The sequence below is a fragment of the Sorex fumeus genome, unplaced genomic scaffold, assembly GCF_029834395.1.
Source record: "Sorex fumeus unplaced genomic scaffold, SorFum_2.1 ptg000263l, whole genome shotgun sequence".
Classification (NCBI taxonomy): Eukaryota; Metazoa; Chordata; class Mammalia; order Eulipotyphla; family Soricidae; genus Sorex; species Sorex fumeus.
In genome coordinates, this window is record NW_026606320.1 from 207,501 (window position 1) to 224,896 (window position 17,396).

General features: G+C 49.6%; 1 protein-coding gene across 1 annotated transcript in view; it reads left to right on the top strand.

Moving 5' to 3' along the window:
• Positions 1 to 17,396, top strand: part of LOC130018354 (von Willebrand factor-like) — a gene marked incomplete at its 3' end in the record, with an annotated part of 161,532 nt that overhangs the window by 108,651 nt on the left and 35,485 nt on the right. Inside the window, exons 4-6 of the mRNA XM_056109036.1 lie at positions 6,098 to 6,200; positions 6,914 to 7,122; positions 10,232 to 10,353. Of these exons, the coding sequence (XP_055965011.1) occupies positions 6,098 to 6,200; positions 6,914 to 7,122; positions 10,232 to 10,353 (434 nt within the window). The remainder of the gene's footprint in view (positions 1 to 6,097; positions 6,201 to 6,913; positions 7,123 to 10,231; positions 10,354 to 17,396) is intronic.

Sequence of the window (17,396 nt, forward strand, 5' to 3'; positions counted from 1 at the left end):
CTTCCAGTTGATGCTGGTTGGTAACTTGCTCTGCCTGGGTGAGGGAAGGGATTCATGGACGCTGGGGGTTCAGTTCCTCTCCAGACTATGTCCTCGAGAACATGGCCAGCTCCATTGTTTTCCAGTGATGTCTCATTTCCTCATGTCTAAATCTAGACCCCCTCTCCTCTCTGAGTGCCTCTGGAATTTGTTCACATCCGGGGAAAAGTGCTCATATCCGAGCATGGAGGACCATCTGGTGCAAAGCAGGGTTCACCCGTCCTTGACCAGGGTCTTGCCCAGGCAGCTGTGGCTCTTTGAGCCTGCGGCATCGGGGAACCAGGATTAGACTCAGGAGTGCTGGAAGCTCCTGCTTGTAGAGAGGATTTTCCTAACCCCAGCTGCTGTGGGATCAGCCCCCATGCCAGTGTGAGGCTGGAAAACCACCACTAACCCGCTGAGTCACTTCTCCAGGGAACTTGTCTCTGCCTTAGCGCCTCCACCACAGACTTCAAGGGGTGAAACAGGAGAGGGGACCTGGGGAGAGCAGCATGGATTGGGGGAAGGGGCTCACTTTGGCCTCTTGGGGACCACACCCAGCCCTTCTTTTAGCAGTTCTGGGAAGCAGCAACTTGTGTGTGGGTCAGTGAAATTTGGGAGGATGTGGGGGTCCCTTCCGGGGCCTCTGGGCAATTTCGAATGGTTCATCTTTCCAGTGGCTGAGTTCACTAGCTTGCCCCTGAATTCTGCAGGGAGGAAATTCAGGGCTGGTGGAGACGCTCCTTGTCCTTGCCCTGATGGTCAGCTGAGCCCTGGGCTCTCTTGTGCTTCACAACAGCCTGGTGGCAAGGGAGGAGGTTGAGGAAACCCAAATGTAGGTTCTGCCCCACGATCACAGGGAAAATCCAGCATTCCCAGCAGGGCTGATTCCCCTAAAGGGAAGTGGGCAATATCTGACGGCCTCTGGGAGTCTTCCCAGGTGGGGAAGTAGGTGCTACTGGCAGCAGATGGTAGGGGATACTGCTAGGATGGACCCTGCTGTGCATTTGAAGGTTCCCCTAAGCAAAGACACTTCAAGACCCCAAGCGTCAATAGTGCTGGGTAGAAAATCCTCACAGACACGAGGGCTTCATTTCTCCTTCTGTAAAATGGAGAGTCTGCCTACTTCAGTGCTGTGCAAGTCGAGTCACAACTGGGTCGGAGACGTTCTGTGATGGTGCCGTCATCTCTGATATGGAAGAAAGATGAAGACTCAGAGCAGTTCCCAAGGTCTCTGCATGCATACACGCACACATGCACACAGATACGCTTGCACACAGATACTCATGCACACAGACCCACACAAAGAGTCGTGCACACATACAGGCATGCACAGACACAGGTCTGTTTGCACACAGGCAGGAACACACAGAGGCACACAACACAGAGGTACACATGCACACAGACACACACAGGCATGCACACACACAGGCATGCACGCACACAAGCATACACACACAGGGTCCGCATAAGGTCATATACCCTCAAAGGCATGCACGCATACAGATACAAATGCACACAGGCATGCACACACAGAAAGACACATGCACACACACAGGGATGCACACACACAGGCAAGTCGCATAGAGTCACACACACACAGAGGCACACATGCACACAAACATGCAGGCACACGGGGCCCACTGCTGCCGTTGGAAATGGGCTGGGGACCAGCACCTTGTGCTTTTGTTCTGCTTTTTGGGCGCAACCGTCTGAAGGCCACTTGTGCTTTGAGGAGCTCCTGCCAGAGTGTGTTTTCCTGAGTGCAGACCTCCCCGGGGCATACCCTTAGAAATCCCCTCCCCGCCGCAGTGTGGATTGGCAGCTGTTAGGGTGGCCCCAAGTAGCCCAGGCCTGGGGTTCCAGTCCTCCTTGCAGGTCAGTTCTCCTGACTGTTCCTGTTCCAGCCACCCAGAGCACAGCTCACAGGCTGCCTGCTCGGTCCTCACATGGACCTCCTGGGACCACAGCCCTTTCAAGAACCATCAGCTCTGGCATCACTTGCCAGCTGTGACAATGAGCAAGTGACCCTGAGTGCCGGCCACCTCTGTGGGCCTCCTCCCATGGTCTCTAAGGGCAGGCTGACTTCATGACTGACTTCAAAAGAGTCGGTCGGTTCCGGCTGGTCTGGGAGATGGCTCAAAGGGTGGGAGAATTTGCTTCGAAAGTTGGGAGGCCTGGGTTTGATCCCTGGCGCTGCTTGCTCCCAATACCCAACACCTCCAGGAGTGGCCCCCAAGCACTGCTGGGTGTCCCCCCTCCTCAGAGAGAGAGAGAGAGAGAGAGAGAGAGAGTCAGGTGGAGGTCGATGGTCGGGTGGAGAATATCCTACAGCACTGGGTACCACTGCACTGTAGCACCGTCCTCCTGTTGTTCATCGATTTTGCTAGAGCGGGCCCAGTAACGTCTCCATTGTGAGACTTGTTGTTACTGTGTTTGGCATATCGAATATGTCACGGGTAGCTTGCCAGGCTTTGCCGTGCGGACGAGATAGTCTCAGTAGTTTGTCAGGCTCTCCGAGACGGGCGGAGGAATCGAGCCTGGCTCAGCTGGGCCAGCCATGTGCAAGGCAAATGCCCTATCACTGTACTATTGCTCCAGCCCACAGCACTGGGTATGTGGGGTAATGTCAGATTGTTCTAGTTCCTTCTCACTGGACTTCTTCCTTTGCGCACTTGAGCTCTGTCTTCCAGGCGACCGACCCGGTGCAGGCATCTTGACCTCCTGGGAAGCTTTGAAAAGCAATGCTCCCAACTACAGAGCAGCAGTTACACCCACAGGGTCCTCCCGGACAGCCTGTAGGGCCTCACGCTCAGAGATTCCTCTCCTGCACACAGGAGGCAGCTGAAAAGGGAGCATTCTGGCTGAGCTACCTGGTGAGGTTGGAGGCTGAAATGCACACCGCCCACCCATCTGCTCATAGGATGGGGGTGGAGTGGGGGAGAATCAGACCTGGTGTGATCCATGAGATGAGACCTGGGGTCACCTGCAAATCCCGGTCTCTTGGACTCATTGTCCCTACACAGTAGGCAGGCAGCAGAGAGTGAAAGTATCCATGTTCTAGCACTTGGGTTCACTCCAGGAACTGGTCGCAAATAGTTTGGCATCAGCCACTGAAGACACCCCGGGAAGGGATTTGGTCTTTGGTCCACAGCCAATGCCAAGGGCGCGGAGGACTCCCAGGAGATCAGCAAAGTGGAGGCTGGAGTCAGGCTGTCCCATTAGCTTGTTTTTCCACAGTTTGTTGTGGAAAATTGCAAACATCCACCAGGGGGGAGATGGCAGTGCCCATCTCTGTGCCCACATTCACAATGGTGCCATAATGGATCTTTATTATTTATTGCGACCTTTGCCTCCCTGGATCCCCTCTCTCAGCTAGCGAGTTTGGTTGTCTCTCCTTTTTGCCCAGTTCTTGGTTGTCAAGGAGCTTGCTCCACACTGAGGTTTGCCTGCTGCAAAACTGCTCTTGGTGAAAAGGCAAAGCATTTAGTTGCCACTCTTTGGCAAGCAAGACACAATCGCTTGAACTTGAGTGACACCTGTCCCCTCGCCTTTCCCATTCCTGAAGTATTGGCTTGAAGCTCCATCATGAGGGTCTGTGGACAGGGGGTGGCCTGTGGGTGTTTCCTGGGGTCCCTGAGCTGCTGAAAGACCCCCGTTCTTGCCGCTGTTTGTAGAACATGGTGGTTATTTACAACTGTGACCCTCACTGCAACTCTCACCACCAAAAAGTGCCCTTTCTGGTTCAACCTTGCTGGTGGGTGGGTGGGTGCGTGGGTGGGTAGGGGTGCTAGGAGGTAGACGTCCCCCAGAAGCCTGGGGTTCAGCTTGGGTCCCCACTTGGGGATCCCTCCTCTCTGACCTCTGCCCTGCTGCACCCAGGTGACCTGTCCATTAATTTTGTTGGTGACCCGCCACCATGGCCACAGCTGTCATAGAAACAAATCTTTCCAAGCTTCCCTGGGCTTAGAGTTCTTCCTGTGCCCCCTCTCTGGTTTGTCTGAGGCGCCCACACTTCACTCACCTCCTAGGAAAAGATTTAATTCTGTGTTTACGATGAGTTTCATTTCCACTAGGATTGGCTGCCCCCACTTCTTTAGGAACCCAAAGGCATCCCCCCGGGAGGGCCCCCTTATCCCCCATCTGTCTTCACGGGCTTCATCTTCCCTCTTCCATCAGTGTCTCAGTCTCCAGGGCTTAGGGTCAGCTTCGATGCTGTCCCTCACCTTCTTCATGCGATGTTGTCGCTCAGGTATCTTGGAACACCCAAGGACCCACCCTCAGGGACTAGCTGGGAATTGGTCCAGTTTCATAATGCCACAAAGGATTTTTGTTTGTTGTTTTTCTCTTTTGTGCTGATGGCATCCGCCTCGTCTCAGTGTTTGCTCTTGCACCCAGATCCCTGTCAGAGATGGCATTGCCACCTGTGTGGCTGAGGGAGCATCTCTCTAAAGGAACCGTGGGTTATTTATTAAATCCTTAGTAAGTTTCTCTGCTGGTGTGGCAAATTCATTTTTATTGTTTTGGGGACATACCCGGCGATGCTCGGGGGTTCCTCCTGACTCTACACTCAGGAATTACTCCCGAGTGCTCTGGGGACCATATGGCATGCCAGGGATCAAACCCGTCGGGACAGCCACATGCAAGGCAAATACTCTACTCATTGTACTATTACTCCGGTCCTCGAGTGGGAACTTTCCAGAGAATTATATTTAATTGGCTGAGGTGGGGCTCTTGAGTTGACATTTTTTTTGGAGGGGGTTACACCTGGAAGTGCACTGGGGTCACTCGTGGGAGTGCTTATGGGGTCATGTGGGTCTGAGCATTGAATCTAGGACTCCAAATTGCAAAGCATCTATTCCAGCCCATTGATCTGTCTTCCCGTCCCTGGATCCACATTTTATTATTTATCATTCTCACAATGATGATAGTGATGATGTTGATGATGATGGTTTGGGGGTCACACCTGATGGTACTCAGGACTTACTCCTGACTCTGCGCTCGGGGAGCACTCCTGGCGGAGCTCAAAGGACCATATGGGGTGCTGGGAATCAGATCAAAGTCAGCCACATGCAAGGCAAGCACCATCACCCAGGTGCTTGCTCCCTGGCCCCCAATCCCTGCATTATTCAGGGATTCTGGTTTGAGCTGTCCTAAAACAGAACTTTAAATGTCACTCTTTGGTGCCTGCCAGCAGTAATTCATATTATCACTTTTGTTTGCTGTTTTATAATCTGCTCAATCTCTGCTGCAGCTTGGTCATATCTTTGGCATGGTTTCCCCGGCTCTCCAACAGTAGAACATTTCTAGAGAAACTTTGGTAAAATGAGATGCTATAAAATATAGAAGCAACTACCGCTAATATATGGACTTTTTTCTCTTAGTGTTCTTGACCCTGGAAAACAAGGTCGCAAATCATATCAAACTGCACATACCACCTAAAAGGACACACACAGAAAGGAAAAGCACCAGGGTTAGGGTGAACAAATTCTCCCCAGCCTGGAGAATTTGTTCTGGGGCAATCGTAGGATGGGGCCACTCCTGAAGCTCTTGAACAGAGCCTGCAAATCCTAACCTCGGCACTCTGTGGCCATCGGAGTGAAAAACCTCTTTTGAATTTCTTTGTGTTACCAAAAACAGGGGCCAGAATAGCATTTCCTGAACGTGAATGAAGTGATGTGAATTTACAAAACATGGGGACACCTAGTCCTAAATAGTAAGCTCCCAAAGGAACAGGTCATATTTTGGCATTTCTTTCTTGTGAGAAATCAGAGATTTCAAGAGGTTTCTGCATCCAACAGGCAACCAAGAACAATTTCTAGAGGAATGGGAAGGTGAGCCCGTAAGTGAGATTTTTTAAGGAGATTTCATTGCCCATTAGCTAAGTAGTGTGTGTGTTTCTGTGTGCGCGCACCCCATGCGCGTGTGTGTGTGTTGTGTGTGTTTGCCTGTGTATGTGTGTGTGTGGGAGGGGTGTTTCCCCTTAGATAAAATCTAGAGAAGATGGCTATAAATAAATATATTAAATTTGTGTGTGTGTATGGGGGGATCATTGCCCCTCTTGCCTCTTCTCTTTCAGGGGACTTCCAAAATGGCCAGAGAGTGAGTCTCTCCGTGTACCTGGGTGAATTTTTTGACCTTCGTTTATTTGTCAATGGAACCATCCTGCAGGGTGACCAAATGTAAGTCAGAAACTCTGCGTGTCTGGACCAGAAAGGACCCCCTCCTCCTTTCAGCCCAAGAAGCTGGGATGCAAAGAGGGAGTGAAAATGCCTAGAAAGGGGCTGGTGCGATAGCACAGCGGGGAGGGCGTTTGCCTTGCACGCGGCCAACCCAGGTTCGATCCCCAGCATCCCATAGGGTCCCGTGAGCACCGCCAGGAGTAATTCCTGAGTGCATGAGGCAGGAGTAGCCCCTGTGAATCACCGGGTGTGACCCAAAAAAGCAAAAAAAAAAAATGCCTAGAGAGGGCTGGAGCAATAGCACAGCATGGAGGGCATTTACCTTGCACGTGGCCGACGACGCTGGTTCGATTCCCAGCATCCCATATGGTCCCCTGAGCACCGCCAGGGGTAATTCCTGAGTGCAGAGCCAGGAGTAACCCCTGTGCATTGCCGGATGTGACCCCCCCCAAAAAAAAAGAAAAGAAAAGAAAAGAAAAGAAAAGAAAAGAAAAGAAAAGAAAAGAAAATGCCTAGAGAGGGCTAGCAGGGCTGGGAGTAGAACAAAGCTTCCAGGCTCCTCTTCAGGGGGTTTGGTACTTTGCACCGAAGTCTGAACACTGCAGCTTGGGGTGTAGTGGCTGAAAGGTGGTGGCGGAGGTGGGGGTGTTTGTGTGTGGCATCCATCACCCGTGGGAGAAGCCCACTTCCTGCGTGCATCCCCGTCTCTCTAGTGTCTCCATGCCCTACGCCTCCAAAGGGCTGTACGTGGAAAGGGAGGCTGGCTACTACAAGCTGGCCAGCGAGGCCTACGGCTTTGCGGCCAGAATCGACGGCAACGGCCAGTTCCAGGTGCTGCTGTCTGACCGACACTTCAACGCGACCTGCGGGCTGTGTGGCAACTTCAACACGTTTGCCGAGGATGACTTCAGGACTCAAGAGGGTAAACTTTTCTGGAAGGCTGTTCCCCACGGTGCCAGAATTAGAGAGAGGGCAGAGGCAAGACTCAGACTAGGGGCTACTGCTATGAACAGGGGTGGACCCATACTTCTTCAAGGCCTGCTTTCAATTTTTCTTTTGTGTGTGTATGGTGGGGGGTTGATTTCCAAGTGGTGGTCTTTAGATACAGGGTTTAGTGTGGACCTATGTTTTAGTTTCTCTGGGAGTGCATCAAGGGATAGGATTTCTGGGGGGCATGACAAAGGCTGGGTTTAATCTTATTAAGTCTTCTGGGATGGAGCAATAACACAGCGGGGAGGGTGATTGCCTTGCACGCGGTCAACCTGGCTTCGATTCCCAGCATCCCATATGGTCCCCTGAGCACCACCAGGAGTAATTCCTGAGTGCATGAGCCAGAAGTAACCCCTGTGCATCGCTGGGTGTGACCCAAAAAACAAAAAAATATTATTAAGTCTTCTTAAAATAATATTTTTGAGTTTGGGAGCTACGCCCAGCAGTACTCATGGGCTATTCCTGGCTCTGTGTTTGGGAATGAACTCTGGTACTACCAGTGATCAAACCGGGGCTGACCATGTCCATGACAAGGGTCATAACCCTGTAACCCCTGGAGAGTACTATCCCTCCAGCCCCCGGATTTTAATGAATTAAGTATTTTTGTTTTTAATTAATGAAACCAGTCCTTAGCCGGTGGGGCTAAGGACTGCACCCAATAGTGTTCTTTGGTAGCTCCTAGTCTCCCATGAAGGCAATTAGCAAATTCTTCAAGTCAGAATATGGTTGCTGGAGCCAGAGCAGTAGCACAGTGGGTAGGGCGTTTGCCTTGCATGAGGCCAACCTGAGTTCGAATCCCAGCATCCCATAGAGTCCCCTGCGCACCACGAGGAGTAATTCCTGAGTGCAGAGCCAGGAGTAGCTCCTGTGCATCACTGGGTATGACTCAAAAAGAAAAACAAAAAACCAAACAAAAGGACAGAATATGGTTGTTTTTCCCCCAACATCAATGGCTTATTAGCACGTCCTTACTTGAGTCTGTCTCCTACTTCACTTAATACCACTTCAATTCTCTCAAATCTACAGTTTGATATTCTGCCCATGATTTTTCTTTGTATTCCATTGACTGCATTTATAATTTTAGAAAATCTGACTTCTTTTATTATTATTTTTTGACTGCTCTTTTATCAATTAATTTTTATATATTGATTATTGTTTGTTTAGTTTGGGGGCCACACCTAGCAGTGCTCAAGGATTACTCCTGATTCTGCATTCAGGAATTATTCCTGGCGGTGCTCAGGGGACCATATGGGATGCTGGGAATAGAACTCAGGTTGGCTGCATGCAAGGCAAACACCCCACCCACTGTACCATTGTCCTCATCAATTTCATTTAAAAATAAATTTGGAATATATTGGTCTTATAATATTTTTATTATAAAAAATTTATTGTCTGAAGTTTTCAGAGCTCCAATCCTACTGTTTTTATGTCATTTGACTCTTGCTTATACTGAATTGCTTCCTTCGTTTCATAATTTTGTACTGAAAGTTCATCTTTATTTATTTATTTACTAAATGTTATTTTATTCATTTTTAGTGAAGTAAGGTAGCTTTTATTGAACCTTATTTAGAGAGATGTGAAGGGAGGAAGAGGGAGAAGTTTGTTTCCCTGAGAAAACACAGGCTTCTCTGTAGTGGAAATAAGTATAGAAACATCAAGACAAGCAAGCGAGATATATGTTCAAGGGAGAACCTGGACTTGGAAAGCAAGACTGATGAAATGAGTTACATAATAAATTTTTAAAGAAATTTTGCATAGTTTTGAAAACTCATCTTTAAAAGGATTTTTATGTCAACTTATTAGCATACCGTTCTGGGAATTAGGAAGTGAATGCATCTTTGGGGGGGATTCCCCCCTGGTCTTTATTTATTGATTTGGCTTACCACACCTGAGATATCAGCTAATTATATTTCCAAGGTCATGCTTCCCCCAACCTCCCAGATATGATTTATTTCCCAAGTACCTTTATTGATCTTGAAGTAAGTTTGGCTAGTCCAGACTTAGCAATGCAAAAGACTGTCTTACACTCCACTGTCTCCCTTTGCAATGAAGATGGAGCCGTGTTAGCAGGCCCCAGTGGCCTTTATGCATCGTTGTGAGCAGTTGCTAAGCACAGTGGCTCTGTAGACTGTCACACATGCAGTGACAGCACAGAGACAGCAGTGACTGGGCATTGAGGTTCCATTTTATCTTACCTCCTCACGCCCTTACCTTTATACCACAAACATACTTTAGGTATCTACGATCCCAGAGAACAAAGTAGAGAGAGATGAGCGCTAGGGCCTCTGCCTTGAATTTAGGAGTTTGAATGGGCTGAGGTGTGAACAGAAGCAAAGAGAATACCAACACCAAAGAGGGTAAGAGTTTTGGGGCTGGAGCGATAGCACAGCTGGTAGGGCGTTTGCCTTGCACACATCCGACCCGGGTTCGATTCCCAGCATCCCATATGGTCCCCTGAGCACTGCCAGGAGAAATTCCTGAGCAGAGCCAGGAGTTAACCCCTGAGCATCGCCAGGTGTGACCCAAAAAGCAAAAAAAAAAAAACAAAAAACCCAAAACAAACCAAAAGAGGATAAGACATTTGATCGAGGGATGGTCAGGAGATTAAGGAAATACAGAGATGGGACTTATTCAACCCCTTCTGGGATATTGTGGGTGGGGGAGGGGTGGCAGAGAGTAATACTTGTGATGGGCTTCCAGTAGGAAGTGGTCCTGGAGTTTCTTCTTCGAGAATGCTGGGAGTTAGTCAAGGCAATGAGAGGTGGACATTATGCATGGAGGGAGGAAGGAAAACCAAGGCAGGGACAGGGGGCAATGGTTGGGCAGGGTCCAGAGGGTCTTTTACCTCCATCCCTCATCAAACATAGACTGCTCCAATGCCCACACCCGTGGCACTGGGCTGAGTACGGCACAAAGGGTTCTCCCCATCCCTAGTACCTAAGGACCAAATCCAATGCAAGCCTGATTCGGTGGATGCAAGACCCCAAGCTCTGCTCTGAATCCTGGCATAAGCGTGGCTTGACTTTCTTGACACTTTACAGGGACCCTGACCTCAGACCCGTATGACTTTGCCAACTCCTGGGCCATGAGCAGTGGAGAACGGTGCAAACGGACATCCCCTCCCCGTGGCCCCTGCAACGTCTCCTCTGAGGAAGTGCAAAAGGTGGGTGCAACCCGGAAGGGGGTCTGGGAGGTGAGACTTCTGGAATTCAGATGCAGAACTTGGCCATAGCAGTGGACAATCCTGCCAGAGAGTCCTCCTGGCTGTCTGGAGGGTCAGTGGACCCCCTTCTCTCCCGAATCAACTGTCGCTAGAATTCTAATAGTATCATGGGCTCTCCTAAGTCTAAAAACGGGTCTGGTCCAATGAATAGGCCCCGAGAGGATTGTTCAATTCTGTTTTGTATTTCAACACCCTACTTATTCCCCAACATTGCTATCACCACCTGCCACCCGTCCGAAACGCTGTCAATAGAAACCATTCCATTTCACATGCTTAATAGGTGCTTGTGACCAAGCACATGTAGGTGCGCAAACAGAAGAGGGAGGGCGGGGGATGGGCCTGGAGCTACCATCTTGGATTTTATCATTTTCTGTGCTGGGGGTAGTCAGCTGGCTCAAACTTCTAACAAAGGAATGCATTTTTGCAGTTCGGGAAGTCTAAAGTCACGTTTGGTTTTCCCTGAGCAACTGAGTACTCACAACTGCTGTGGTACTCACTTATCTATCAGTCACAGTGCCCATTGCCCTTTTGTTGTAGGGTTCACCCGCTGGGGTGTCGTAGAAATATCTTGTGGCACCAGGGGTCAGAGGCTGAACTCTAGAACATTCCCTTGTGAACCACCAAGCTCTTCCTCTGAGCCCCTTCTTGTGCTATTTCTTCCTGCAAGAATTTGGACTCAGGGGCAGAAATGATAGTACAGCAGGTAAAGAACTTTGCCTTGACGCGGTCAACCTAGGTTCAATCCCTGGCATCCCATATGGTTCCTCAAGTACCGTAGGGGGTGAGTCCTGTGTTCTGAGGCAGGAGTAACCCCTGAGCATTGCAGGTTGTGGCCCCAAAGTAGCAACAACAAATCCCTCAAAAACCAAACCAAACCAAACAAAACAAACAAACAAACAAAAAATTTGGACTCTATGATTCTTTGGCTGGGGGATGGGAGGTGGGGGGTGTCACTCACACTCAGCAGTGCTCAGGACTTATTCTTGGCTCTGTGTTCAAGAATCACTCTTGGGGGGTGGGAGGATCCCCAGTTCATAAGCCAGGAATTGAATCTTGGTTGTATGCAAAGCAAGAGCCCTACCCACTGTACTATAGCTCTGGCCCCGAATTCTGTCATTCTTCCCCATCTTTATTTAAATACTGGGGTTTACAAAGGTTTTTTTTTCTGATGATTTGTTATAGGCATTCGATATTTCAACACCAATCCCACTGATTCGTAAACTTCCTTTCAGCTCACTGAAACAATGTGTTTCTTTGGGTTGGGCTAGAGAGACTGTACACAATAGGTCTCAAATATTTGATAAACCTATCAAATAGTATATAAACCGTATATAATAGGTCTCAAATATTTGATTGACCTATCAAGTAGTATTACCGCATGCTGGATAGTATTATTTACCTAGGGATTGGGATACCTCCCTAATATCCCCAAATTTTTTACTTCTAGTAATCTGACTTCCTGAATCTGCATCTAAGTAGAGAAACTCCAGCCCTCTCCTGTTCGAGCAAAATCTCTCTCTTAAATACACATTTCCCCAACCTTTACTTTATTTATTTATTTTGCTTTTTTTGGGTCACACCCGGCGATGCTCAGGGGTTACTCCTGGCTCATGCACTCAGGAATCACTCCTGGCGGTGCTCGGGGGACCATATGGGATGCTGGGAATCGAACCTGTAATGGCCATGTTGGCTGCGTGCAAGGCAAACACCCTACTCGCTGTGCTATCGCTCCAGCCCCCAACCTTTCCTTTAACCTGAGGAAACTTGACTCTCTGCTGGCTTCTCATTCAGAATCCTTTCCATTTTCACCCAGCTCATTTGCTCTTTGAAGCCAGAGGTATGTCAGACCTGGGAAGATATTCTGGATGGATCAGAAACCATCGCTTGTAACTCATGAGTGAGAACCTCCTAATGCCTTTCTCTCTGGGGTTCCCACTGTTCTCATGGCGTTCAGTCTTCCGGTTTGCCCACAGACATCTGTGTCACTTGGCGCCCGGCCCAGTCCTAGCACTGACCAGGCAGACCAGAGTTTAACCACGTCTCCCCCTTCTTCCCACCCCTCCTCCCTGCCCCTGGCCAAGAAGAGGGGTCAATATCATGAGGGGTGCTTCCTCTTCTTACTGGAGAACTCTGAAATTGCTGAAGCTTGCTCATTCTCAAGCTTATCCTGTCCCTGGCACAGGGTAAAAGGTTGGGGCTTGGGTCCGGGCCACTTATTAGCTTTGTGTCACTAAGCCTCCATTTCTACATGTGAACAATGCAGAGGAATAGTATGCACAGCTTGTGGAGGCATGGTAGTGGGGTAGTGACCAGTCTGATAGCCTCAATGGAGACAGCATCGCTAGAATGGCAGTGATTATTCTTTTTATTTAGAGGTGGCATTGTCTAACATGGGTCACTCCCGGCTCTGTGCTCTGGGACTGCTCCTGGCAGGGGAACATGTGTCGCCAGAAATGGAACGTGGGTCTCCTGCATGCCGAGCACGTGTTCAGCCCGGACCCATCTCTCTGGCCCTGTTATTTTTATTCTTGCTGACTCCTGGATCTTGTTGGAGTGTCTGAGCGTGGGTGTGGGAAGGAGGCCCAGCAAACACAGTACTTGAAGCCCAGCTTCCCCAATCCATTCTCTTCCTCCTTCTCCTCTTGCTCCTCAAAGAGCAAGTGGCCCGGACCCAAGCCCCAACCCTGCAATGGAATGCAGTGGAAACCCATTTTCTTCCAGGGAGCAGAGGTCATGAGGAACTGGGGTACACTACAACCCCCTACCCCCTTTCACAGCCACACGCTTATGGTGGACCTGGGACAGAGGTCAACTTTAGGAGGACTTCAGATCATGTTTCTGATGCTGTTCCCTGCAAGAGGAGGGAGTTTGTCTCATTTCTTTGTTTCCAGTCCAGTGGGTGGCTGGTGGGCCATTCTTGGTTGTCTTCAATGTCCCCGAGGCTGCGGTGACAGTAAAGAAAGGCTCTTCAGGGTCTGGAGCTATAGCACAGTGGGTAGGGTGTTTGCCTTGCGCGCTGTGGACCCAGGTTCAATTCCCAGCATTCCATATGGTCCCCCCCAGCACTGCCAGGAGTAACCCCCGTGCATCGCAGGGTGTGATCCAAAAAGAAAAAAAAAAGAAAAAAGAAAGGTGCTTCAGGAGGTGCAATAGTGGGGGTGGGGTGTGTCTGCAGCTCTGAGACCTTTCTTTGAGGATCAAGGCTTTGTCTTCCTGTATAGGGCAGCCCAGTTAGTGCTGGGCCCGTGTCTGCCCTGCCCCCTCCAGCACAAAGCCTAGCTCTCATTTATCCCTAAGAAGGGGGAGGCGAAGACAGGTTTTGCAAAACAGTGAACCCGATACTAGGAGGCCTCCAGAAGGCAGAGGGAGATTCGGGCACTGCAACCGCATCCCTTGAAGAGAAAGAGGCGGGAAGAGAATCCTCGAGAAGCTGGGTTAGTCTCCTGGGGGGGCCTTGGGGAGGGCTCCAGCCGCAGTCTCGCTACTCACTTTGTCCCCTGGGCGCCTAACGTCAACCCTAACCAGTGTCCTGGGAGCATCTTAAGAAACTGGTTACCTAGTTCTTAGAGATGGGCCGGGTCCCTAAGCTCACGGGCTCACTCCCCAAGGCCCCCGGGGCTTGCAGCCCAGAACCGTTTCGAGTTGTTTACCGAGAGCAGAAGCCCGGCATGGTCTCAGCCAATCAGGTTGCGTTTGCGCCCGACCGGCGCGCTCTCATTGGCTGGATCGCGCGGGGCGGCCTCCCCGGGGAAGTGATTAATCCGGGCTCTGGTTTAGCGCTCTGCGCTTAGGCTGGGTCCCAGTGCAACCCCTCCACCCACTCACCCCCCCAGTTTCAGAAGTTGCCTGTTTGGTGGTGGCCCCAAGGGCAACGGACAGTGGCCGAGGGCGTTCGATGATTTCTGCGGGGGAGACCTGATTGCCCGGAGAACTTTCCCTGCAAGTCGCCAGAAGGGATAGTCTCATTTCTGACTCTTGGCTGTATCTCCCTGGAACCCTCTTGATGGGAGCCAGGAGGTAGCCCATTCTAAAGGGCAGCTCATATTACTTACACCTAAGGGATGAATGTTTTCTTGCTGGGCCAAGAACGCCCACAGCCTCTCCACTGGGATTTAGAATCCAGGGTTTGGTGGCTTGCAAATTTGCAGCTCACCGGAACTTTTCAAAACACAAGACCCGGATTTCTGGAGCCCAGAGGAGAGATCCGGGTGCAGATGAGCAAAATAGAAAGCCCCAAGTTATGCTTGCTCAATAATTGATGTTGATTTGCTGGTCATTTTACTGCACAAGGAACATTTTAGAAAGATCCTTTAGGCCATTAGAAAACAATTTTTAAAAGAGAAAAAAAATTTAAATGTGAGGAATGTGAGTTGGGTTGAAACGTTATAAAAGGATCTTGTCTCTGTCCTCCTATACTGCCTGCCTACATGGAGTCCACAGTTCCAGGAGGTAGACATGGTTGTGTGGAGGGTTCTCTCGGATTAGGCAGAGACCCTCTTCCTTCAGATTGCCATACCCACCACGAAACAGCCTCATAAGCTTTAAAACACCCTGAGTGTGGAATGCTCAGAGCAGTGTCACAGCCTTGGGCTGGAGAATTAGACCCTGTTGACCAAGGCCAAGTATGCCTGAGAGTGGTCCCCCAGGGTCCCCTGTGCACTGCTTGGGAGGCTCCTGCCAAATAAAATAAGTGAAATGCTGGCATAATGCATAGCATCATGAATGATGACTACCACAGGGAGCCTAGCAGGGGGGTGGGGGAGAAGTGGGTTGTCCCACGGGCTCTGTATCCTGTGGAGCTTTGCTTGGTGTTCACAGACCTGAGGGTGGTGTCTAGCTCTGAGGAACTTTCATTTCACAAGGGACTTCTCAATCTGTTTTTCTTTTCTGTTTGTGTTCTGGCCATACTTGCAAGGTGCTCAAGGCATATTCCTGGCTGTTCCTAGCTCTGTGCGCAGGTGTGACCCCTGGTGGTGCTTGGAGGAGCTTACATGGGTACCAGGGATTCTAACTGGGTTGTTGATGGGATGTAAACCAAGCACCTTAACCCTTGTTCTCTCTCTCTCTGGCCCTACTCTAACTTTTCTGAGAGTGGGGGCTGGGCAGCACTGGGATTAAACCCAGGGTTTTACCTGCGATAGGCTGGAGTGATAGCACAGCGGGTAGGGTGTTCGCCTTACAAGCGGCCAACATGGCTGACCCGAGTTCGATTCCTCCGCCCCTCTCGGAGAGCCCGGCAAGCTACCGAGAGTATTCGATATGCCAGACACAGTAACAACAAAGTCTCCAATGGAGACGTTACTGGGCCCGCTCGAGCAAATCGACGATCAATGGGAGGGCCTTTACTTTTACTTTACTTTACTTTACTTTACCAAGCTTCATTCATACCCTGGTATCTCATCTTTCTTTTGCGTTTTTTTTTTCTCCACACTCAGCAATGCTTAGGGGTTACTCCTGGCTCTGTGCTCAGGAATAACTCCTGGCAGTGCTTGGGGGACCACATGGGGTGCTGGGGATTGAACTCAGGTGCATGCAAGGCATCTACCTGCTAGACTATCACTCGGAATTGTCATCTTTCTTTCTTTCTTTCTTTCTTTCTTTCTTTCTTTCTTTCTTTCTTTCTTAACTTTGATTTTATTTTAGGCATCGTGGTTTATAGACTTGTTATTGGCAGGATTTCACATATAAAACATTCCCAGCACTGCACCACCCATCAGAGTGTTTCCCTCCCGCGTTGTCTGAGTGTCTCTCTCTCTCCTCCCTGGGGTAAACTTCCTACTGGAGACCAGCGCTCTCTGTTTCTGTTGTCTTTGAGCGTTTGTTATTTTCCTACAATGCCTCTTCATAGCTCACATTTCTTGAATGCTGATCCCGTTGCCTCCTACTCAGTGGTGAGCCATCCTCTCTGGCAGGCGTCAGTCAGGAGCAGAAGAAATTGCTTTCCCTGATGTTTGGACTCTTTGGTGCATAAAGACTGGTAGTGAGAGGGGATTCCAGAAGCGTCTAGTCCAAACCTCTGCCCACTGCCTGATCCAACTCTCCAGGAGCTTGAAACAGTGACCGGAAGTGCGGCCATCTTAACTGAGAATCTAGTCTGAGAGGCCTCTGACTTAGATCTTTCCACCTGTCCCGCCGAGCTCAGCCCCATGCAGTACTTCCCTGATAGTCTCATTTTATTCCTTCTCATCTGAAGCCAAAGCTCTTCCCTCAGTGCCCTTGTGAGCCCTAGAGAAGACAGAGAGTTTTGCTGCTTGATTTCTCCAGGCCTTGTTCAAAAGCCCACAGCCAGTTGTACCACCATCTCTCACTTTCCAGGAGCTGCGAGTTTTTTTTTAATTTATTTTTTTAATGTTATAAGTTAGTTCATAATATTTGATTACATTTATTATTCAGACACCAATCCCACCACCATTACATCTTCCCACCACCAAATTCGGGATGTTTCCAACCCAAATCCCAGTTCCTATCCCAAAACGCAACCTAAAGAATATATTTTTGTATTGTCTGTTATGAAGAACTTCTGAACATGCTTACAAAAAAGTTTTCATATAGGAAACAGTGTGAAGATTGTTCTATTTTGGCAGAAGCCATTAAGATATTCTATAGGATATCGCTAACATGTTGTTGAAGTTTGGGTGATGTGAACTTTGGTATATATATATATATATATCTGAAAATATGTATATGTGCATATATATATTTCCCTCTATGATTTGATGCCTACTGTCTGAACCCCATCAAATATGGTGTGGTAATTATGGAGAATGGGTAGGGAATGTCTTATGATGAGTCGCGCGGCTGTGAAAGCATCCAGGAATATGTCCACTCATATGTGTGGCTCGGCCTGAGCGTGTGGAGGGTAGCCTGGAGCATGGCAGTGGTTGGGCTGTGGAGGTCAACTTCCAGGGCTGGGTCCCTTGGGGTAGGGAGGGAGGGACCCGCCCTCCTCTGGGGCGCCCTGAGTGAAAACAGCCTAGCACAGA